This window comes from Saccharomyces kudriavzevii (assembly GCF_947243775.1).
Source record: "Saccharomyces kudriavzevii IFO 1802 strain IFO1802 genome assembly, chromosome: 15".
Taxonomy (NCBI): Eukaryota; Fungi; Ascomycota; class Saccharomycetes; order Saccharomycetales; family Saccharomycetaceae; genus Saccharomyces; species Saccharomyces kudriavzevii.
The window spans coordinates 223,802-247,213 of record NC_079286.1 but is presented as its reverse complement, the minus strand read 5'-3'; the positions used below and the strand labels follow the sequence as shown (position 1 = coordinate 247,213).

The 23,412-nt window shown below is 39.1% G+C and overlaps 12 protein-coding genes across 12 annotated transcripts; 5 read left to right on the top strand and 7 right to left on the bottom strand.

The window, feature by feature from the left end:
• Positions 1 to 218: 218 nt before the first annotated feature.
• On the bottom strand, positions 219 to 3,500 carry SMC5 (DNA repair ATPase SMC5; the record flags this gene model as incomplete). Its single annotated transcript, XM_056231143.1, has 1 exon — positions 219 to 3,500. The coding sequence occupies one exon, from the start codon at positions 3,498 to 3,500 to the stop codon at positions 219 to 221; it is 3,282 nt and encodes a 1,093-aa protein (XP_056084992.1).
• Positions 3,501 to 4,397: 897 nt separating this feature from the next.
• Positions 4,398 to 6,686, bottom strand: SKDI15G1220 (uncharacterized protein; the record flags this gene model as incomplete). Its single annotated transcript, XM_056231142.1, has 1 exon — positions 4,398 to 6,686. One exon carries the CDS (start codon positions 6,684 to 6,686, stop codon positions 4,398 to 4,400), a length of 2,289 nt encoding a protein of 762 aa, XP_056084991.1.
• Positions 6,687 to 7,318: 632 nt separating this feature from the next.
• PRE6 (proteasome core particle subunit alpha 4) lies at positions 7,319 to 8,083 on the bottom strand (the record flags this gene model as incomplete). The annotated part of the gene is made up of 1 exon (XM_056231141.1): positions 7,319 to 8,083. The coding sequence occupies one exon, from the start codon at positions 8,081 to 8,083 to the stop codon at positions 7,319 to 7,321; it is 765 nt and encodes a 254-aa protein (XP_056084990.1).
• Positions 8,084 to 8,784: 701 nt separating this feature from the next.
• On the bottom strand, positions 8,785 to 9,105 carry RPP2A (ribosomal protein P2 alpha; the record flags this gene model as incomplete). The annotated part of the gene is made up of 1 exon (XM_056231140.1): positions 8,785 to 9,105. The coding sequence occupies one exon, from the start codon at positions 9,103 to 9,105 to the stop codon at positions 8,785 to 8,787; it is 321 nt and encodes a 106-aa protein (XP_056084989.1).
• Positions 9,106 to 9,834: 729 nt separating this feature from the next.
• Positions 9,835 to 10,263, top strand: RPS15 (40S ribosomal protein uS19; the record flags this gene model as incomplete). Its single annotated transcript, XM_056231139.1, has 1 exon — positions 9,835 to 10,263. One exon carries the CDS (start codon positions 9,835 to 9,837, stop codon positions 10,261 to 10,263), a length of 429 nt encoding a protein of 142 aa, XP_056084988.1.
• Positions 10,264 to 10,791: 528 nt separating this feature from the next.
• On the top strand, positions 10,792 to 12,174 carry NOP12 (rRNA-processing protein NOP12; the record flags this gene model as incomplete). The annotated part of the gene is made up of 1 exon (XM_056231138.1): positions 10,792 to 12,174. One exon carries the CDS (start codon positions 10,792 to 10,794, stop codon positions 12,172 to 12,174), a length of 1,383 nt encoding a protein of 460 aa, XP_056084987.1.
• Positions 12,175 to 12,460: 286 nt separating this feature from the next.
• NGL1 (RNA exonuclease) lies at positions 12,461 to 13,552 on the bottom strand (the record flags this gene model as incomplete). The annotated part of the gene is made up of 1 exon (XM_056231137.1): positions 12,461 to 13,552. The coding sequence occupies one exon, from the start codon at positions 13,550 to 13,552 to the stop codon at positions 12,461 to 12,463; it is 1,092 nt and encodes a 363-aa protein (XP_056084986.1).
• A 294-nt stretch (positions 13,553 to 13,846) lies between these two features.
• On the top strand, positions 13,847 to 14,989 carry NTG2 (bifunctional N-glycosylase/AP lyase NTG2; the record flags this gene model as incomplete). Its single annotated transcript, XM_056231135.1, has 1 exon — positions 13,847 to 14,989. The coding sequence occupies one exon, from the start codon at positions 13,847 to 13,849 to the stop codon at positions 14,987 to 14,989; it is 1,143 nt and encodes a 380-aa protein (XP_056084985.1).
• Positions 14,990 to 15,095: 106 nt separating this feature from the next.
• Positions 15,096 to 16,247, bottom strand: PEX15 (Pex15p; the record flags this gene model as incomplete). The annotated part of the gene is made up of 1 exon (XM_056231134.1): positions 15,096 to 16,247. The coding sequence occupies one exon, from the start codon at positions 16,245 to 16,247 to the stop codon at positions 15,096 to 15,098; it is 1,152 nt and encodes a 383-aa protein (XP_056084984.1).
• Positions 16,248 to 16,711: 464 nt separating this feature from the next.
• PSK2 (serine/threonine protein kinase PSK2) lies at positions 16,712 to 20,017 on the bottom strand (the record flags this gene model as incomplete). The annotated part of the gene is made up of 1 exon (XM_056231133.1): positions 16,712 to 20,017. The coding sequence occupies one exon, from the start codon at positions 20,015 to 20,017 to the stop codon at positions 16,712 to 16,714; it is 3,306 nt and encodes a 1,101-aa protein (XP_056084983.1).
• Positions 20,018 to 20,782: 765 nt separating this feature from the next.
• LDS2 (Lds2p) lies at positions 20,783 to 21,915 on the top strand (the record flags this gene model as incomplete). The annotated part of the gene is made up of 2 exons (XM_056231132.1): positions 20,783 to 21,025; positions 21,088 to 21,915. 2 exons carry the CDS (start codon positions 20,783 to 20,785, stop codon positions 21,913 to 21,915), a joined length of 1,071 nt encoding a protein of 356 aa, XP_056084982.1.
• A 269-nt stretch (positions 21,916 to 22,184) lies between these two features.
• On the top strand, positions 22,185 to 23,289 carry RRT8 (Rrt8p; the record flags this gene model as incomplete). Its single annotated transcript, XM_056231131.1, has 2 exons — positions 22,185 to 22,466; positions 22,546 to 23,289. The coding sequence occupies 2 exons, from the start codon at positions 22,185 to 22,187 to the stop codon at positions 23,287 to 23,289; spliced, it is 1,026 nt and encodes a 341-aa protein (XP_056084981.1).
• Positions 23,290 to 23,412: the final 123 nt, after the last annotated feature.

The following is a 23,412-nucleotide window of genomic DNA, read 5'->3' as shown; positions in this document are numbered from 1 at the left end:
TACAAGCACCTTTTTGTTACAATTGACCTCTTGTTAGTGTTTTGTAACGGAAGACTAGAGATGAGAACTTTTCCTAAGCGCGCTAAATTTCAGTTAATCGCTTTATAAGTTGGAATACATCTAAGAAATAAGACATCTCTCACTAACGGCCGTTTTGAATACACTAAGAAAAGCATCTTGATTATTGAACACATTAGCATATATACATAATAAATAGCCTATTCAAAAGAGTAATTGGAAGTCTCGCCGAAATGGATCATTCTCGGGTTCTCAGAAGGATTTGGAATCCAAGAACCAGCCATGACACAGTGTACTCTCATCTTCTCGTGATAATACAAGCCTGTCAATAGCTTTGGAGTAATTAAGAAATATTGAGAAGTGTTTTCAGCACAAGCGTTCTCTACCATAGCTTTATGGACAATTCTTTCATTTCTAGAATCCATACCTTGGTTGATTTCATCCACAACTCTGAATGGTGCAGAGGTAAACTCTTGCAAGGCGATCATGTAAAGTACTGTAGACACAGCCCTCTCACCGCCTGACTGTGTGTGAGAGTCTAATTTCTTCAAAGGGGCATTATCTCTGAACTTGACCATGATTTCAATCTTCCATTCAGAATAGTCCTTCGGCTTTTCCAGATGAACCGCACCAGCACTACCAACGTTATTGAATAAGCGTGCAAATTTTGCAGAAATTTTTGATACTATATCATCCAATTTAGGTTCCAAAATTGCATGATCTTCTTTCAATTTCGCGTTGATGGTTCCCAAATCCTTAGTTTGCTGAGGAACTGCTTGTTCCAACTCTCTCAACTCAGTAGTCACTTGATCCAAAATCGTTATAGCAGATTCGTCATGATTGACCATAGCTACTTCCGATTCCAACTTATTAAGAACATCTTGAATGAATGAAAGATTGAAATTCCCCTCTTTCTCATATTTTTCTGCTACTTTATTCAATTTCTCTTTCGTATCTTCGTCATAACGTCTAATTTCTTGCATCCAGGATTGGAATTCAGGAGTATCTCTCATTTCTTTTACGAACCTTTTTTTATGCTCATATTGGTGCTTCAAGTCAGCCTCCCTTTCATTGAAAAAGCCGATCACATCATTCATGGAAATGTCCATATTCTGGGCTTCAAATTGAAGAATTTGGGAACTTACCAATTCCTTCTGACATTTCTTCAAATCCTCCATTGACGAGACCATTTTAGACAGTAACTGAGTTTGCTTGAGTAGCAACTGCTGGATCTGGTCATCAATATCCTTGATCTTTTGTGATACATCCTTTCTAGCCTCACGTTTGAGTTGATCTAATTTCTCTTCCAGGGTTTCTATTGTGCTTTTCCTCATAGTGTATTTCTTACGAATCTCATTCAGTTCATGGGCCTTTCTATTGATATCGTCGTTTTTTGACGCCAACTCGGATAGTTCGTGCCTATAAATACTCTTCTGGTTGGACAATGCGTCTAATTTAGATTTTCGATTATTATGTTCATTCTTTAAGCTGCTGATTTCATTTTCAATTCTGTTTTTCTGTTCATTTGACATGATCGATCCTTGATAAAAATTGGTTTGTTTTATACTAACATCAGTTGGGAAAACCTGTTTATTACCATAAGCAGATTGTTTAATGTCGACAAGCCTGTTTCCATGAATTATTCTTTTGAAGAGAATTTTTCCATTTGATGCCGGCGTAATCAACCTCTTTATTTGCGTGGGTGTCAGTTCCTTTCTGGATACTGGTATGGTATGTATTTTGTTAATTTGACAAAGCATTCTCATAACTCTGTTATCACCGGTAATGAAATCAGACAAGTAGCCTTCAAAACCCAAATCTTTGACTGTATCTATTGGCACAGGAGGTCTGATGTCAATATTGGATAGTTCTCTCAGATTCACTTTGAATTTATCAAGAATCGAATTCGAAAATAACTTGTAAGCATCAGAATCAACAACAGTCAAGGCCTTGCTTGTATTATAATCGACACATTGTGCTAGATAGGCTGCAAATTGTGAATTAATGGCAGATACTGTTATTATTGGGGGCTCTAAGATTTTATCTTTCATTTCGCTATGATCTCTTATCAACAACACGGCATCACGAACCTCCTTTAAATCCTGATCTTGGTTTAAGATGCCAATTTTGTCGGTTGTATTAAGAGACTTAGTCTTGCTTTCCGCTTGCACATGTATAGTCCTCATTTCATGGTTAACGGCATTTGCTTTAGCATCGATCTCGGATATAAGATCTCGAAGCTCTCCTTCTTTGTTGATGATTTCTTTTCTTTTGGTGTCTATATCTTCGAATACGCTTCTTTCAGGTAATTGAGTTTGTTTTAGCATCTCTCGATTTCTCACTAAATCCTGATTTGTACTGATAATAGTTGCCTGCAATTTTTTGGTTCTACCTCTATAATATTCATTCTGATTTTTTTTTTTTATAACCTCATCTCTTATGGTATTCAGTTCTTCAAAGATCTCGTTGATCTTCTCTTTTGCCTTCACAAATTCAGCATTTTTGAACGAACATTTATCTGTTAGTTCTTCAACTCGGCCTTCCAAAGTTTTCTTTGTATTAGAAAATGGTTTCTTGTCCTTCAATAAAGCTTTCAAGTTCGCTTTCGCTCGTTCGTACTCTTCTTTATAGGTATTTAGCTTTTCCTTATGATCTTTCACCTTCACATAAGGTAATAATTGAGAGTGCGATTCAATTTCACTTTTTTTCTTTTGAAAATCTCGCAACGACTCTACTGACTTTCGTAATTTATCACTCTCTTGCCTTAAATGCGCAATTTTTGATTTCTTGAAGTCGAGGTCCTTCTGCAAACTCTGCTCACTTACCTGTAGTTCCCTTAATTCCTCCAACAAGTCTAACAGACTTGCGTCAATTGACCTTATAGTTTCCATTAATAGCTTAACTGACTTCAATCGAGCAAATTCCTCAACACGCTCTTGAGATAAAAATTGGCATAGATTATCCAGCTGAATGTTCAACTGAGTGACTAGAGTTTTAACCGTATTTTCAGAGACCTGTCCGTCATTTATCAGGTAATCAGACCTTCTCTTAGATCTAGTAATAATCCTAGTAATCTTTATTGTTTCGTCATGTGCATTTATATTTTCAATATCATGAACCTTCGGCGAATTTTTTAAAGTAATTTCAATTCTTGAAACATCCTGACCATTCTTAATGAAATCTTCCACTTTTTTACTCCTACCAATATACTCCGGTTTACCAGCCAGTCCTAAACATACGGCACACACAAAAGTAGATTTGCCGGATCCGTTTGGTCCAATAATCATATTTAGAGACGGTGAAAGATTGAACTCAGTTAAGGTATAGGTGACGAAATCTTGTAAACGAATCTTGGTGATGCATCCAGGTTGAAAAGAAGATAAATCAGCTCCAGCGATTTTTACTCTTTTAGACCTTGGTCCCCTGTCTTCTCCAAAGCGGCTACTTTCAACATACCTGCCCAAATCTATTAGACTGGTCATACTACGCCCGACGCTTCTATGTGTGACGCACCTCCCTATGATGTACTTGTGTATATAATATATTTGTATTGATAAAGTGACCTATTAGGACTATTTTGACATTATTTGAAAACTTATGGGACGCGAAGGCAACGTGAATCCCATACAGCTCAGTCATCCTGAACGACCTACTAAAACCACGAGATCAGCGAAGTTGAGTGCTTTGTATACTCAGTGGCAACGAATAATATGTTCAAGAAATTATTCACGTGTACATAGATATAATATATTTTCAAGGGTTGAGAGAATACTTTCCAATTAAAACGCGCAAAGAAGGAAAATTCTTTTACATTAATATCAGTGTAGCGGTTCTGTAAAGGTTAATCTTTGTTTGATTCGATCATGTAAATCTGTTGCAAATTGCTACCTCTTTCATCATTTTAATGTAAGATCCTCTTCTTTTCTCTATGGCGTCCTGAGATGTTGAAGCAATACCAATGAAGCCAGCAAGACAACTGCCATGAAGGATAATTGTGCATTACACTCCGTCTAGAGTCCCACAAACATGGTGACTATCATCTTTAGATATCTAGCTTTGTTTACATTTCCAAATGCAAACAGAGAAGAAAGGAAAGAAGTTGCAGTTATGTTCAATTTTGATTTTTCCCGCCTTATAAAGTATGGGAGAAAGAAGAAAAACCGATCGTATCCGCAAAAAAAAAAGCTAGGGCTTTCTTTCCAAGTAAAACAATTTAAAGGACTTTTCAAAATGCAATGTTAACTTTTCGTAGAGTGCGCCACTAATTATGTAATGGTAAATAGATAGCATACAGTATATGCATGCGTACCCACCATAGATATATACATTTCATACTTGTCCGTTGACTGTTATTATATATAGCTAAGACCGTTGACTCTTTACAGGCTGTTCAACTTTTCACGGTAAATGCGGACATAGTCAGACCATATCTTGTTCATCGAGATTCTTTTTCTTTTCAAGTACTGCAGGTCCTTATCACTGCACCATGCACAAGATGCAAATTTCATTTCCAAAATGGCGTATCTTTCATCTTCCCTGCGTTGTTGTTGAGTCAGGATTTCCACGTATTCCTTGGTATCGAGTTTCAGGCCTTCTTTATTTCTTAGATTATCGATGCATAACCCGATAGTGGATTGCGTTTGTAAAGACGAACGGTTGATGCGATGGGTGTCTTCAGTGATGGAAAGCACTGGAACAAAATCTTTTAAGGCTTCTTTATCCAAATAAATTTCACTTCCCTTTGTTTGCTGTTCAGACAGTATGTTTTTCTTGCTTGAACTTCTACACAGTGCTTTTCTACTTGCCGACCTTTTCGGAATTTTACTCTGTATCTCTTCATGTGATGGGGAAATGACACAACTCGATGGCTGTGAAAAGGACGTTGACCTTAGGTCAACTGTACCCACGTCATCTATCGAGACCCGGTTATCTTCTTTAGGACTTGCTGTTATCGGATGACTTTTCACAGTGGATAAAGAGGTTAAAGGCGATGCCGCAGGTCCCGCGACAGCTTTTATTTTTGGCGACTGATCGATAGCTTCCCTCCCGCTATTACTGTCGCTCAGTATTCTAGTGAAACCTCTTTTGATCTTAGACCCCAAGGATGTCTTTCTATAGACTTGTTCGACATCATTCGAAGTGGTCCGTAAGACCTTTTTGGAAGGTCGATAATTGTTTGCAACCATAGAGTCGGAATCCAGACGCGAATAGGACTTAGAACATGAAAGCTGCCTTCTTGGGAGTTTATTTTCAGTATCCAAAGATCGTCGAATTAGCAAAGGATCATGCTGAGAATTTTTTGAGATCGACTCAAACGTTTGAGGTGTCGATAAGGGTGTATGCGTTCTGGTTAGACTAGTGCTGTTCTTGACAGACGTCTTTCTTAAGAGGGCACTAGAGGCCCTCCTCAAAAAAGGCATTTTCTTCTCTTCACTCCTCAGTGCAGATTCGGATTGAGATGCAACTGGAGTTTGAGTACTTGAAGTTGGCGTAGATATGTTGCGGATTTGCGCACCAATACCATTTTCAACAGATATCGCCATGACATATTGGCTAGAATTTTGGGTGTGCAAAGGTGGCAATTTTTGAAGACGCTCTCCAAAGGTCGCTGTATTTTTCCCACTCCGATTACTCTTTCTCGACAATTTTCTTTCTACAGCTTTGCTACTTTGAGGCATTCCTGAAATGATCGTGTCTCTCAGCGTAGATGCCAGCGTGCTAGAATTCGATTTACTTCTTTCTCTCGATGATCTACTGCTCTGTTGTTGCTCGTAAAGAGAGGAAGGCGAAACCGGGGCGAGATTTAGGATTTTATCAGGATCATACTGTATGGTGGCCGCGTGATCGGACGTGGAGGAAGATGGAGTCGTGTTTTCTTCACGTTCCCCACTGGCAAGAGACGAAACATATGGTTTCAAAGTGACAGTGCTCACTGGAGTTCTTGAAGTTCTCCCTTCAGAACCAGAATTGTGAATGATGTTGGAAATGTTTGAGTGGCTAGTCATCTCCAGAGCTTTAGAGAGATCGAAGGATGTTTGGTTGTCAAGAATGGCATCGCTCAAATCGGAATTGTCTTTTGTCGACATGTCCTGATCACGATCTTTCATAGCAAAATCCTGAGCTTCTTTGGTGACATCTTCACTGGAATTCGTCATATTCGCTAACACGTCCTCCACTTCTAGCCTTGATGAGTGACTAATGTCATCCTGGTCAAAAATAGCCTCATTAATATCAAATTGTGGAGTAATTTCCAACTCACCCGTGTGGGGTAAAGGTGGCAACAAAGCCAATTCTTCTTTACTATTACCTTTATCGCTGAGAATGCCAATTTCCTCATGCAGATTGGGCGTGGATAAGGAGAGATGAGTGGTTGATTTGCCCATATCGTGTAGCATATCCAGGTTGTCGCGCAAATAAATGTTGGATGAAGACGAAGACGAAGACGAAATTCTTCCTAAGACACGAGGTGATGACCGATCTACTTGAGTAAGTTCGTCATCACTAACCTCCTCTTCCTTGATGTTTTGCAAATGGGTGGTAACTGTTGTTGAGCTTGATGTTGGTGTAGCGCTCTTGGGCATCGTAGGCAGGGTGCTGCCGTTATATGTGGTGGTTCTGTTAGAGCCGGAGTTTCTGAATCTAGGTGGCGAGCTGTCCTGGTGATCCATACCAACTTTTGTTGACTTTGTTTCCCAATTCTTTTTTTATTTTTCTTTTTCTTTGTTATGGGAAAAAAAATCAGTATATGTCAATAAATTATAATGATGTATTGGAAAAATCTTAAAAAAAAAAAAGAGAACCTGAGAATTTTGACTGAATATAATGAGTAAAATAATGTTTTGATGCTGCTTTGGGTATAATAGTACGATAAGTCTCTTTTGACTCGCAAAGTTTACAGCGTTGTTCGATAAACCGAGCAAAGTATGGGCATATAGGCGTAGGGACGGAAAATGGTAGGGCAAGGGCACAATATTTCAGCTTTCTTTCTTGTAGAGACAAAAACACTGTGTGTGAAAATGAGGGAGCGGAGAGGGGGGTATGGATGATGGTATGTTATTCAGGAGGGGCTGTAAACGTCCGTGTATCGTCTAAAGTCAGGGCGAAATTGCAGTTCTTGAATACAGTTTATTTTATCAAGTTTTCTTGTAGCAAGATGCCGAGATGCGAAAACCGGAAAACGTCAGCTCGTAAAAGATGACGGTTGCAAGTACTCATATACTGTATTACGGGCTATACTTTGATGTTGTTATCGTTGTTGCTTTATATAGGGCTCGTGCCTAACATATATAGGTTACTGTTTTTAATGGCTGGACTTCTTCTTCTTGTCCTGCTCTTGCTGCTCCTGCTTTTCTTGCTCTATTTGGGTGACATACTCATTGATTTCCTCGCCGGTCAAGGAAATGATGTTTGAATCCGGCTTGACGACGGTGATTTCGATGTTTTTGGCGCCTGTTTGAACAACTTCCAACAGCGATCTTACAGTAAGCTTTACACACTCTTCCACGGTGGCCGGTGGCTCTTTGCGATCGTAGTTCTTCTCCAAGAACTCGCGTACCGTCTTAGAGTTTCTCCCAATGGTCTGGGCGGACCACGACGAGTATATGCCACTTGGTTCGGTTTGGTAAAGTTTGGGTTCGTCATCTCTTGCATCGAAACCGGCAATCAGCGTGGACACACCGAAAGGTCTGACACCACCGGACTGCGTGTATCTCTGCTGCACTCCAGCCACGTAACGTGTCAGGTACTCTACCGTCACAGGGTCCTCCAACGTTAGTCTATGACTTTGGGCCTCCACTCTGGCCTTTTCGATGAGAATTCTGGAGTCTGCATTCAAACCAGAAAACGACAAGACCACATGCGAATCGATCTTGGACACCTTCGAAGGTGTGATTCTGGTGTCCTGTAGCTTCAAAGTAGATCTTCTTTCACAACCCAATACGACGCAATTCTTGCCCTTGACACCTACAGCGCAGGTACCCCTCTTTACTGCCTCCAGGGCGTACTCGACTTGGAAAATGTGGCCATCTGGCGAGAAAATGGATAAAGCCCTATCGTAACCACTCATAATATGTAATTGTGTATGTGCAACTGATCTGAGGAGCTCTTAGGCACAACACCAATAGTATTGTTATCACCTATATATGGTGTCTTTTCTTTCCCTTCCGGTGGCAAAAGAATCTTCGAAAAGAAGCTAAGACATGCCGTTGCCCGGATGAACGTTTTGTTCGGCAATGCTAGTTAGTATCTGCTGTTACTATAAGCGAGTTTGCAAGGACACAAACCACGTTAAAAGCCATCATTTATTCTTGCGGATCACCGAGAGTTGGACCGTGTGTGTCCTTAGCCTTTGAAAGATGTCGGTTCGGCGGTCTATGGTCTTTCCTGAATAGTTATGGAAAAGTATTCCCTGAGGAAGCGGCTATAGCAATTTTTGCCCATTGGTAGAAAAAAAAACATATACAAAACCCAGAGGCAGACATACCGCAAAGGACAGACATGCAAGATACTGCTACCAAAACCAACGTATTTCGGTTTAGATAGAGGAAAAGCGTTAGTCCTCCTTTTTTTTTTTTTGAAACAATGCATTAAACCATTACTTATAATATATATATGTATAGATAGATATTAAATCATGGATTTAAACTTGAAAAGGATTAGAAAAGAGGAGCGCAGTCGCCATAGAGGAAAGAAGAAACTTTGTTTACCGCCGTTCCCTCTATAGCTTCCAAGAGATGATATAACGAGTTGGTAGAGATTTAGACAACCTTAATCGAATAAACCGAAACCCATGTCGTCATCGGATTCTTCAGCAGCTTCTTCTTCCTTTTCTTCCTCAGCAGCAGCATCGCCGGAGGCAGCAGCAGCACCGCCAGCAGAAGCTGGGCCAGCAGCTGGAACAGCAGCCAACTTTTCATTACCTTCGGCAACTAATTCGTCAACAGTCTTACCTTCCAAAGCGGACAAGACAGAAGAGACCTTTTCGTCTTCGATTTCAATACCGACGGATTCCAAAACAGCCTTAATCTTGGTGGCATCTGGGGTGTTACCAGCAGCGTTCAATAGTAGGTAAGCAGCCAAGTACTTCATTTTTTGTATAATTGGTTCTGTTGTTGTATATAAATTTCTAAAATATAGGAAAAGGTTTGCAAAAAAGCAATTAAAAAATCACTAACTGAAATAGTAACTGTAAGTAATTGCTGGAGAGCCTCGAGTAATAATGAATCTCCAGTACTAGATTGATCAGACCGGTGAAGCGGGTACCAATACCAACCATAGTGTTCTATGCGAAGTGTGAAACATTTCGCGCGTCTTCCACACACACCCGAGACTGAAGCAGCCTAGCCTCCCCACTGATTCCTGTGAGTTATCGGTCACCTCGCGCTTCCAAATCGTGCTGGAAACCGTACACCGCGCTCAAAAGTATGGTATGTGTATGGGTGTACAGTCCCGGGAACATTACTTCGACATCGGATCCGCCCAGAGCGAGCTTAGAGCGCCCAGAAGGAGCCTCCTTCTGGAACCACTGAGGGCTTTCCCCGGAACGTCCCATCTCGCCCCGTCCCACTCGAAATAATTTCTCTTGAGACTCTTTGTTGGCAGGAGCGCGGGACGACACCATAATCGTCTGCTTGAGCCATCCTATTCGCAATCCGTTTATTCCATTACAATGTTTTAGTGTAGAGTCTCACATTTCGCTACAGTCTCTTCTTTTTATTTGTTCTTCAATCTCGTTTTTTTCCTCATTCATTAGTGCTTTTCCCTGTATTGTAGAATAAGACGAACTAGAAGTATACAACAAGATAATCACGACCGATCATGTCTCAAGCTGTTAATATCAAGAAGAGAGTTTTCAAGACCCACTCCTACAGAGGTGTCGATTTGGAAAAATTGTTAGAAATGTCCACTGAAGATTTCGTCAAGTTAGCTCCAGCTAGAGTCAGAAGAAGATTTGCCCGTGGTATGACTTCCAAGCCAGCCGGTTTCATGAAGAAATTGAGAGCTGCTAAATTGGCTGCCCCAGAAAGTGAAAAACCAGCTCCAGTCAGAACTCACATGAGAAACATGATCGTTGTTCCAGAAATGATCGGTTCCGTCGTCGGTATCTACAACGGTAAGGTTTTCAACCAAGTTGAAATCAGACCAGAAATGTTGGGTCACTACTTGGGTGAATTCTCCATCACTTACGCCCCAGTCAGACACGGTAGAGCCGGTGCTACTACTTCTCGTTTCGTCCCATTGAAATAAGCTCCCTAATAACAGAATCGCAGTCATCCTTGTATCTTCTTTTTTATATATAATGTCTAGGTATTAGGAAAGAAAATTTTTGTTTATTGGTATTATTATTATTATAATCTATTATATTATATTTGTTTATTTTCTTTATGGAATGGATAGGGCGCACTGAAAGCAATATTGGAACATGTTTACATGGATTGTTTTCAAATCGGTTTCCGTCATCTTGCCTAGTTTTTCCCGTTATGTATCACGTACACTTTTACAGAATATGCGAACTTTCCTTTCAATTGTGGTATTCAGTCTCATTGAAGTGCTAAAGTAAACGCTTGCGATATATTTGAAGATCCTCCTAAAATCGGTATATTGGTCATTTGAAACGAAATTTCGAAATTTTTTCAAGCTCATCGCAGTTTTTCTTTCTCAGTCTTTAAACTATAGCTGTCATGTTTATATATGAATGGCTCAAGACCTCTCTTTGATAAAGCGGTTTAAGTAACATCTGTCAGGTCATAACAATAGCGAAATTGAAAGTGAAACATGTCTTCTGCAATTGACAATCTTTTCGGTAAAGTTGACGAGAAAAAAATTGAATCTGCCGTAGATAAACTATTCAGTTCATCCTGTGGTCCTATCAATAAATTGGAAGTTAAGAGTAAAACCCGTACCGTTCTTCCTGACTCAAAGAAAAGGGAAAGAGCAACTGAAGTTGAACAAGAGAAACAAGAAGCAAAGGAGGCTGATATCGTAAGGGAAAAAACTGAAGAGGTTGCACTTCCAAAATTAAAAAAGGCCAAAAAAGTTAAAAGGGATGACGAAAATGAAAATTTAGAGGCCCACTATTACGCCAAACTATTGAAAGAAGGGCCCGAGGGGGATGACGGTAAGTCAGAAGCAACAAGAAAGGCTGATGGACCCTCATCATCTACCACATCGGCAGCAAAAAAAGTGGATTTTAAGGAAGATGAATTAGAAAAGGCGGAAAGAACCGTTTTCATTGGTAACATATTGAGTACTGTAATTACGTCTAAAAAGGTCTATAAAGAATTTAAAAAGCTTTTTGGTACAAACCCAGTGACAAAAACCGAAGAATCTGACAATGATGAAGAAAAAGAAGATGCCAAGAAGGATAATTCTAATGCATTTGCCATTGAAAGCATAAGATTCAGATCCATTTCCTTTGATGAGGCTCTCCCCAGAAAGGTTGCGTTTGTTCAACAAAAGTTCCACAAATCAAGGGATACCGTGAACGCTTACGTCGTCTATAAGAACAGGTCCGCGGTAAGACAGATTTGCTCGAACTTGAACGCTACCGTTTTCCAAAATCATCATTTGAGAGTTGATGCAGTTGCTCATCCAGCTCCACACGACAAGAAGCGCTCTATCTTCGTGGGTAACTTAGATTTTGAAGAGATTGAAGAAAGTCTTTGGAAACATTTTGAATCATGCGGTGGTATTGAATACGTTCGTATTGTTAGGGACTCAAAAACAAATATGGGCAAAGGATTCGCTTATGTTCAATTCAAAGATTTGGAAAGTGTCAACAAGGCTCTTTTATTGAACGAAAAACCTATGAAGTCTCAAAAACAAGAAGACGAAGAATCTAAGAAGCCAGCCAAAAAGGCAAGAAAATTGCGTGTCTCCAGGTGCAAAAATATGAAGAAGGGTACCACTGCAGGAACCGGCTCGGATAGAAGTAGTTTGACGGACTCACAAAGAACCAAAGCTGGTAGGGCGAAGAAAGTTTTAGGTAAGGCCGATAGAGCCACTTTGGGCCAAGAAATAACTATCGAAGGTTTGAGAGCAAAGAAAGGTGAAGGTTCTACTCATTTGAAGAAAAGAAAACAAAGATCGGCTACAGGCAGAGTGACGAAGAGATCGATAGCATTCAAGAAGGCTCAAGCTGAAAAGGTGAAGAAATAACTTTCATCGGCTTTCACACAATAAGAGTTTTCTTAAAATAGACTGTATATTATTATTACTTGCTTCTTTTTTTGTATCTTCCTATATATATGCTGGCATTTTTTACATAGTCCTAAAATCAAACATAAAATAAAAAATCATGCGTATTAGAGATTTCTATAAATATATTCATGACCTGACAAAAGGCTACGTTCGGAACATCACTCAAAGAATATTGAAGAGAATAAAAATATGGTAACAAGGTATAAAACAAGTGATGGAAAAGGGAAATCGACAAAAAGAAACCTTATAATATTTTGAATTCTGTTAGTAGGGGAATATGATCGCTAGGATGGTTTTCATTCGGTAAGCCTAACTGGTTTGATGCCAGCAACTCATCCGATACTTCATTTCCAGTTAAAATCTTGGTTAATAAGAAGTCCGAATCGTGGTACCACACATAATCAAAAATACCCTTTAATTTTCCTGAATAGCATGTATGCACGAAATAATCCTTTGGTATGTCATCATAAACACAACGGTCCAGGTACGGCCTCATCGGGTTGATAAGATTAAGATCTCCATGATTAACTATCTGGCCCTGCAAGAAATTAACAACTAGTGAATCTCTCGTAGAGTTAAGATCTCCGGTGAATAAAATTTTCACTTTCCCTCGACCCTTTGCATCCCCTGGAAGAAGTTGCTCAATAATTTTTGATAATTCCCTCATTATGATCATGCATTGTGTCAACTTTACTTCATCATATTTCCAATACAAATGAGTATTCAAAACGACAAAGATAGTGTCTGTTTCTTTATGTTTCAGGGATACGAATAAACATACCTGATTCTTACCCTTTAAAACATCCAATAGACTGTCTTCACCAACAACATTTGAGGCGCCATCAGTTAATATCACCCTTTTATTGTACAAATATTTCAATTCTCGTTCATTGAAAACATTTAGTAGTTGATTTAAATAAATGCCTGAAGATGAAATAAAGTCAAACTTGTCAAGATTATAAAAAATAGATACTCCGTCCATATCCTCAAGCGGCTTTTTCCAATATTTGGGGGGAGTCTTAGAGATGAACTTGGACCCATAGTTGATATTAACTCCAATGGAATCATGCCAATAGTCTTCGTAATCTCTTCTTGTCATTTCTTGCAGACACATAATATCCGCCTTAAATGAGTTCAGAAGCTCCTTCTCTAGCAATTTGTGCCTGTAACTCCAACTTTTATACCGCTCTGCAACATAGGTATAGACCTGTGGCCACATATATGACGGTGAGAGCATATTGTATGTCAATAAGGTGAACCTAGCATCCTTTCGCACATATTTGCCGATATTCTGCTTAGTAGATTGAACTACTGGAATAAACCTTCGAGTAAACATTGTGGTTCACGTGAGCAGTGGTCCTGTTACCCACTATTCTTTCTTACTCGTTTCCTCGCTTAAATTATATATGTCCCTTTTGTTTTTGACTAGTAGAAATAAGTAACAGAGTTATGATTAGATTGAATAATTTTGTCGCCGAGAAATTCAAAATAGATGGTGAAGCAGCTATTTCGATTTAGAAATATACGGATAGCAGAAGAGAAATTTGACCATGTTAAAGACCATTTGAAACCTGCTCCTTATTGAGATTTGACAAAATATGTATATGCAGTACGTTTTTCATAGTATATAATGAGAGAGATAAGCGGGCATAGAAAGAGAAAGTACATTCCAGTTGACATCGAAGAGGTAGAAGTCCGGTCCAAGTACTTTAAAAAGGAAAACGATAAAACTGTTGAGTCACTACAGGACACCAAAATTATTGGAGATTTGAGTAATCATGAGGTAAACATCGACTGGATCAAGGCGCTGAAGCCGATAGAATATTTTGAATGGATCGAATCGAGGACCTGTGATAATCCAAAGACTTGGGGACAGGCAATTACTAAAGAGGAAATGGTTAATGATTCTCGAGTGGAAATTCCCAAAAATTTCTTACCCATATATAATCGAGTAAGATTAATGAGATCGAAAGTCAACACGCCGGTAGATGCCATGGGGTGCAGCATGATACCTGTTTTGGTCTCTAATAAATGCGGCATACCCAGCGAAAAAGTTGATCCAAAGAACTTCAGGCTTCAATTTCTTATTGGCACTATGCTTTCTGCTCAAACTAGGGACGAACGGATGGCGCAAGCCGCATTAAATATCACAGAATACTGCCTAGACACCTTGAAGATTCCTGAAGGCATTACTCTAGATGGGTTGCTCAAAATCAACGAGTCTACCCTAGTAGATTTAATTCGATGCGTTAGTTTTTATACTAGGAAGGCCAATTTTATCAAGAGAACAGCCCAATTACTGGTAGACAACTTTAATTCTGATATACCGTACGATATCGAAGGAGTTCTATCGTTGCCTGGAGTTGGACCTAAGATGGGCTATTTAACGCTGCAAAAAGGCTGGGGGTTGATTGCTGGTATATGCGTCGATGTGCACGTTCATAGACTATGTAAAATGTGGAATTGGGTAGACCCTATCAATTGCAAAACCGCCGAACATACTAGAAGAGAACTACAGACTTGGCTGCCTCATTCACTGTGGTATGAAATAAATACTGTTTTAGTCGGTTTTGGTCAATTAATCTGCATGGCGAGGGGTAAGAGATGTGACCTCTGTTTAGCGAATGATGTATGTAATGCTCGCAATCTGAAGCTAATTAAATCATCCAAATTTCATCAACTGAAGGATGAAGAAGACATGGAAAAAGTATACTCGCACTGGTTAGACACGCTTACAGATGGAATTACAGCACAAAGACACAAGAGGAAGTAATCAATGTCTATTAAAAAGAAGAGCCAATGAAAAGAAAGATACAAAAAACCACCTTATATATCATTAAAATTTGTAGATAGGGTTACATCAAATCGTTCAAATACTTTCATATACTTGCTAGAAGTTTTAGCAAGCTAACGATATGGGGGGATACGGACCGAAAGGCAGTTGGGACGTGTTTGAAAATTGCCATCAGTGGCTTATATTTCTTGAGGCATAATAGTAACAGTAAACAGCCAAGCAGAAGCCCATTCTTGTTCAGCAAATTTTTAGTGAAATGATGCTTTAGAGCGGTCCAAAAGGACCCAGCTAGGACACCGATGTCATTTTTGGGTTCATGGGGTATCGTTCCACCACGGTCAACTATGTCATCAATAGAGTTGCGTTTTTTGAGCACATTTTCGGTCTTAGGCTGTTCTTCACTGTCATTGTGTAACAAGGGCTCTTGAAAATGGTGTATTTTGGGCTTCACGCCCTTTGATCTGCCCTTCCACTTCGCCTTATCATTCTGCATTCTATTTCCTATCGAGTGAAGAATAGCGCTCTCTATGGAAACATCCTTAGATGAATAAACGCCATTTAAAGTTGAAGATAAATTTGGTAATGTTTTGCAAAGTGCCCAGTACAAACTTGTAGAGAGCTTTTTGCGTTCTAGCTTTACTTTCACCTGAAAAATAAATATTTCAATTAACTCTTGTAAACCAAAAACGTCCACAGTCGTCCTCATTCTGGTAGTGTATAAGAAAATAAAGTTGATGATTATAGACTCAAGGTCCAATATATTTTCTTCACGCTTCACGTGTTCAGCCTCATTGAACTGAATAACTTTGACACAGCTTCGGAAAAATTTATTGATGACCAAGAGTTTATTGAGGTCTTTGAGAATAATTTCTTGTATCTCAATACATCGAGGGTCATCTAATGTGAATATATTCAAAACCTCAGCCTTTAATGTTAAATCTAGCTCATTGAAATTGGGCACAATGTCACAGGCACTGATAAATAAATCCAATATCATAGAATTGGACTTGAAAACAGTAAGATCGATGAATCCAGCCTCAGACATTCTTTCTAGACAACTTTTAATTTCTCTTTTAATAAATAAATTCAAGCATTCTTGAAATACTTCATTTCTTTCATCATTTCTCGACTTTGTCGATTCGTCGCGATTATTAAATAAGTCATCATTAAGTAGGTCCCTTAAAGAAGAGTCGAGGGAATACACGGAGGCATTGTTCATTATCTCACTTGCAGCCATTCTTCATCGGCACCTTATTGTATAAATCTTACCGATTATCACAATAATTGTGTCTCCCTCTGCCTACTTGAACGTTATTTGTCTGTTCTACAATAAAAAGTCTTTGCGATGACTTTCCTCTGGTCCTTGATTTTACTCCGACGGCGATAAGCGGCTTAGCGCAATGATAATCCCCAAGCAAAAATGATGAAATAAATGAAGAAAATATAACGAAAATCGTATACTTTCCCCTACGAAATACGTTGCTTACTGGCATCATGTATCTTTGTACATCGATATCACTATAATAGAATAGTATACAGAAGAATAGTAAGAATAAATGAAACTTTCAATCCCTTATTAAAATGCAAAAAAATATATAGCTAACAAAGAAATGGTAATATCAATTGAAAGAAAAATCGTGGAATGAAAATGAATAAGGCTAGTATCCCTCCTTTATTAAGGAGACCAAAAATATGATATGCTTAAATCCTAAGCCATTTGTCTTCATATATCTCGTCAATAGTAGGCCTCTTATCAACTTCTCTTGTTAAAATCCTTTTGATCAAACCGATGCATCCTTCACTCACCTTTTCCGCTTTATCGAATCTTAATTCTCCTTCTAAGATTTCATCAATGTTGTAATAGGGATTTTCCTTGTATATGATAGTATAAAGTAGGACCCCAAGGGCCCAAATGTCCTGGGGTTTACCTTTATATGATGAACCACCGAGGACTTCTGGTGCAGCGTAGTCCATTGTTCCTACAAAGACGTCAAACGGCCCGCTCTTGACATAGGCAGCCGACCCAAAATCAATTAATTTTACAAAACCATGGGAATCCACGATAACATTTTCGTCTTTAATGTCCCTGTGAACAATTCCTTGATTATGTAGGTGCTTTATACTAGCAACGACCTGTTTAAACACTAGTTTGGCCTCATGTTCCACCATATCTTTCTTGAATTCAATAACATCGAATAAATCAATACTGCCAGTCTCTCCATGGACTGGGGTTTCAATATAATAGTAATCATCATCTTCGAAAAAATCTAACAACTTCAGGATATTCTTTTGTGAATTTTTGTTCAGAGTAGCCATGATTTGAATCTCAGAAGGTATAGTACCCAATTTTCTGTCTCTCACCCATGTGTCCACTAAGATCCTCTCCTTGAAGATCATTTTAATGACCACAATATAATGCATCTTGTTATGAATACATAAATTGACTTTACCATATGCACCTTCACCCATAACTTGTAAAATGGTGAAATCTGAAAATCTCTTTATGCGCTTTTGCGAGCCAATATTGATTTCTGGAGTAATCAGGTATGTTGCCTTCAAGCCAGGATGTTTTTTATCCAACACATTTGTTTCCTTCTTGATTTCTTCTTCATTTATCGGTTCAATTATACTCATTATCAATTTCTCATCAACTTTGAAATTGTTTTCTTTTACAAATTTTGATTTGTTCTGCGTATACATTTTCGTTAGTTGAATTTTATGTTTCAATTCAGGGTCATCAACCATTGTCATATCATCATCGTTATCGTTGCTTTCATTCAATTGGGTATTTCCCACTGTATCATCAGACATTCTTCGCAGTTTTTTATTCATTTGCCTTAAGTCTACTTCCTCGTCGGAATTAGAAATTGTTTCTGTAGAGCCAATCGATAGATCGGCCATTGCCTTCAGAGTATCCACAGGTATTATTTCTGATGACTTCTTGGAAGATGCACTTGAACTAGCTCTACTACCAACAAAGTCAATTTCATTTTCTTTCAACATCGGCAGCTGTGAAGGAACGGTAGTGTAGTTCTCGATGACTACGTCTCTCGAATGTGTTATCCAGAGTAACATAACATTTGTATTCAATACGCGTAACTGAATATCTACTTTTATCAGGTTTCCGTCTTTATGGCAGCCATCTAAACCAATAGAGGTATAAAACGAGTCATCATCGTGGTGCATTTCAGCTTCAACTTTTCTGAAAAAATGTTCTGTTAAAACTAACCCTTTATTCTCTGCTAAAGTAATATTTAACAGAGGATAAGCTTTATTAAGGTAGGATATCATATTTGCGAAAGAAGGTACTAGTTTAGTAATGGGTCTACCGACCAGTTCATGAAGTCGTAGGCCAAACATATTCTTCGCAACAGATTTATTGAAACTCAAAAGATTTAAAGTATGGCTATCAACAACAAATAAACCGGCCTGATACGGTAGACTATGAATTTTCAATTTGATTTCGTTTTCTAAGATAGAAGTTGTGACCGCGCATGGTATGTTTTCAGATAAATAATTCAATGTAAAATATCTTTCTTTATTGACGTGGTTTGCTACCCTGATAGGTAAAGGTAGCAGGTCATCGTCTGCAGAAAATACTTTTCCTAAACGTACTTGATCAATCAGATTACTTAGTGAGTGACTTATTGATCTGATTTCATGAATTTCATTAGCAAATTTCACCGTTTTCTTTGTCGTCATCGGTGAAGTTGGCTCTTGTCGCTGCTTTTTGCTAAAATTTTCCAAGAAATTCGCTGTATCAATAATACTCTCCACTGAATAATTCGTCAGGTTCAACATGACATCGATGTAGTCGCAAGGTGTCTTTTCAAATACGCAGACTAATAGACCATTTTTCCTCTTGGCCCATAACGAAGCCCAAATCAAATTTGGTGAGTTGTTATCACTTGCCGAGTTTGGCTGCACAATAGGTATAGTTTCGCCGGTAAATACAATTTCCTGGTTATCATCTTCAGCATTCATGATTTTTTCTAGAACAAACTTCCTACTATCCGTATGAATAAGGTCTAGTAAAGTAAGCGCCTTGATGACATTTTTCGATATACCGAACGTTAAACACGCCAAATCGTTGACAGCTCTGAAGTTCCAAGGGTATTTTTGAGAACATGTGAAAATGGCCTCGGGGCCAGAATTCTTCGCAGATGTGAAAGGATGAAGTATTCGGCTATAGTCCTGTTGTGGTTTAATGTCTGCTAAGGAGACTATATCCTCGTGTCTCTCCTCGTGTTGGCTATATTGCGAATTTGCACCAGAACCTTTTCGAGGTAATCTCTTATAGTTTTCGAAAAATGGTTCAGCCAAACTATTCAATAAAGCCTTTTTTAAAGTCTCTGATTTTTGAATATTTGAATCGAAATTTAATTTCTTGATGTTTAACAACGACAACATGTGTAAATCGGAAGCTCTTTCGAATGAATTGTTTTCTAATGCTAGATTTAATAGGAACAGCAGATTTTCTAATTCGGATTTAGCCGGATTAAGTTTGCCCGTGGCATCATTATCCGGTAGTACCATCAATGAAGTGGTTCTGTGCACCATGGGTCTCTTAGCAGGAGATTGAGTATTGGACACTGGTGAGACAACAGAGTGCCATTTAGATGGTTCTCGAGATGCCGGTAGCTTGGCGGTCTCGGTTAGGTTTCGTGTATGCCTGAGGGAGGTGGGGTATGCTATTATAGGAGACTTCTTCTTCAACTCGTGTAAAATGTCGGGACTGCTCACCATTATCTCCAGAGACCTTCTTAATATAGTCAGCCTTACTCCCAGCGAGTTTGGGGATATGGGGTTATACGAAAATGCATGCGGCGATTCGTTAGGCACAGTGACGAGGTCTGAGCAGTCATCGTCACTTAACGTTGACGAGAATGAATCGACGGAAGATGGATTGTGTTGATAGAAGCATGGAGGCTTGGATAGGGCCACCAGCGGGGTATCTTTAGAATAGGACATGTCGGCGGAAGTGGCTGTGCTTACTGGGTATGTCATCATGGCCCTTGTTTATTATACTTTACGATGAAATTTGGAAGGCAGGATAGAAGCCGCGACAATAGAATGCCTTATAGAAAAATACGGTCGGTTACTATACTTGTCAATCGTGAATTACAGAGCGTGAAAAGTTATCAAAAAAGACAAAGAAAAATATGTTGATAGCTTTTATTGTTGTTGATACTTTTCTATTCTGTTCTGTCCCTGATAAGGAATGAAAATGGATATGGATGTGATGAGGTGGCTGAAAGACACGAAAAATACAAACTTAGCAAGAACAAATACGGCCCCTTGTTTATCGTTTATGATGTTATTATTTTACAAGCCAGCTTGTATCGTTTCTTTTGATCTTGTTTCTTTTTCTTGTTTTTTTTTTCCAACTTCGTTTCTCCTTCACTTATTGATTACTCGCACTAGAAAGAGGAGTCGGAGCAAGGGCTGTGTTGTTCTCAGTGGATATGGTAATAAGTAGCGCTTTGCTAATTTGATAAATGAATGACTTTCACGCTTCCTCGGATGCATCATTAAACAAATCATGTTCTTGCACCTTCGCGATGACAATATCAACTTTTGCCCCTGCCCCACCTATAACAATAGCTGGGCCAAAAAATTGTTCCGGCGGATTTTCCGTTGAATTTCGGCAGATCGCGTCGCGCCACAAAAACAAAAAATATTTACCATATAATAATATTATAATTAGATTACTGTTATTACTTCTGAATGCACTTTTATATGTTCTAAAAGTTCCAAGAACTCCAAGCAATCATGTCGACAAGAGCACAACCTGACTGGTACTACCACAGACATCCGTATGCCTCGACTCCGCTAGCAGAAGGAGAGGAGCCACGATTGCTACCCATCCAGGACCAATCGAACCATAAGAAGTCGAAAATTTGGAGAGCGTACAAGGTCCCGATAGTGCAATGGTACAAGAATGCAATGCTAATCAAGAAGGGCTTTTGGCATGACCTGGAGTCGTCCCATCAGATTATTTGGTACCCATATAAAGTATGTACATGTCGACACACACAGCCGTATATCATTTTCCGTCTTACTAACTGTGATTGAAGGGAATCAGCGAATCCGTGGGCAGCATGGATTATATGCACCTTTTCTTTCTAATATTTGGTTATTATCTATTGAGCCTTGCGCTTATCGTTGCGTTTACGTCCATTCTTGCGTGTTCTCTGTTGGTGTTCATCTATCTGCCCTTTCTCGGGTTCTTCGCATTGCCCCTGGCTTACGTGCAAACTGTTCTCATTGCCACAACGCTTTGCAACTCCATGGTGAAGGGCACTGATTTTGTTCTTTTCACGCGTATCTATGGGGTTACATTCGCAAGAAAGAAATTACCAATTTTAAGTGAAGCCTGTGAAACGATAAGTTTCACGCCCTTTGTTTACAGAAGATCACATAGATTGGGTAGCCTTTTTTCAACACAATTTTATCTCGTTTCTTTGCCACACTTTTTCATTTTTTTCTTTTGGTATGTCTCCATAGCCATTATCTTCCTTTTGCTGTTGCTTATCCCGATCGTGGGGCCCATCACAATAAATATGCTGCCATTTAGCCCGGGGATGGGATTTTACTACTTCGAGCCTTATTTCGTTGACGTACTACACCTCGATTCGCGCAAACTCTCAAAAGTCTACTACAAGGGCTTTGCCAAGTGGCTCCTCTTCTCGATATCGAGCGGTTTACTAGAGTCCATCCCTATCTTGGGCGGATTGTTCATTGGCACAAACGTTGTAGGCGCTTCGCTTTGGATAGTAAAAGAGATAAACGATCACGAACAACCAGCTGTAACTCCCTCCCCCGCCGCGGAGCCTGATGAACCCGTTGGAGGCTCCTATGCGCCTCCAATTCAGCAATCTATAGCACAGGTAAACCCGCCATGAAGCTAACGCTGCTCTCTATACCAATTTATTCACTATTTATCACAAACATATATACTATCTGCTAATATCATAATATCTGTTCTTCCTTTTTTCATAGCTGCATAGACTTTCGGCAATCAGGGTACAAACGAAAATCAAGGTGCTTTTGACTCGGAGCTTCAAAAACTTAATAAAGTAAATCACCCTGAAGAAAAGTAAAGGGACGTCAAAAAAAAAAAGGGCAAAGCTATCCCTGAGGGCCCCTGGTTTGCTGCAAAGACAAATTAAGGATGAAGCAGAGAGTCGAGCTTATAAGCCACAGCCAGTATCCTCATGTCGCAGATGTTAATTTTACGGCTCTTGCAGAGAAAAGGCTCCAACCAGGAAAGCCGTTTATAGAGCACACTGCTTTAGGAAAAAGTGAAATAAATCGTTGGCTAAATATTTTAAGAAGGCAGTTTGATATTTGGTTCCCTGATACAATATCAACAATGAAGCGAAGATACAATTTAGCGAAGAAAAACTTTATCAAAGAAGTTTTCAGCTCAGGCGCATTTATTTATCCATTTCTGGTAAGTACATTTACTTTCTTTGCAATGATAACTTTGTTTTTGACTAACTCATTATTTTTTAATTGTCTGGTGAAATTAGGGGTTTTATGAGGTATTGACAAATCCTGTTTATTGGAAGCACATTTTTCTGTTCGCTCTTTGTTATGCTATAATATTTATTACTATTGCTGGCCTTTTTTACGTCGCTCTTGTGCCACTATTAGTGACTTGGGCTATTCTACTACTGGGTCCTCTTGGTGTAGTATTGGTTCATATTCAATGGATTCTACAAACAAACGTACTGACTGCTTTTGTTTGTAGAACATTGGTCTTGACTCATATTACGAACCAAATATTCGATATTTCTTTAGTGCTGCAAGATCAAGACGAATTCCTCAACGAGGCAAAGATATTGCCTAAACCACAAAGACCACATAGAAAAATTGATGAACCCGACGCAGTGAGGAACTTCAACACCGTAAAGGGACACTGGGTTTTTAAAATCCCCAGGTTATTCTTCAGATTTCTTTTCAAAATGTCTAATTTTACTTCATTAACATTGCTCTCGTTAATTCCTATCATAGGACCCATCCTGGCAAATCAAATAATGGCTCCAAGGAGAACGTTTACGTATTTGCAAAGGTACTTCCTACTAAAGGGGTTCACTAAGAAACAAGCTAAGGATTTCCAGTATGAGCATTACGCAAGTTTTATATGTTTTGGGATGTCTGCAGGCTTATTGGAGCTCGTACCCTTCTTCACCATAGTCACTATTTCTAGTAATACCGTCGGTGCAGCCAAATGGTGTTCCTCGCTATTAAGGGGAGAAAGGAAGGAAGAGTAAGGGCCAGGGCAGAAGATCTTACGTGGAGACGCGATTCTCTATTTATTCATAATCAAGGTTCAGGTTTTTTCTTTTCCATCAGTAAATATCTGCATATATATGTATATATGTATATATTCTGTA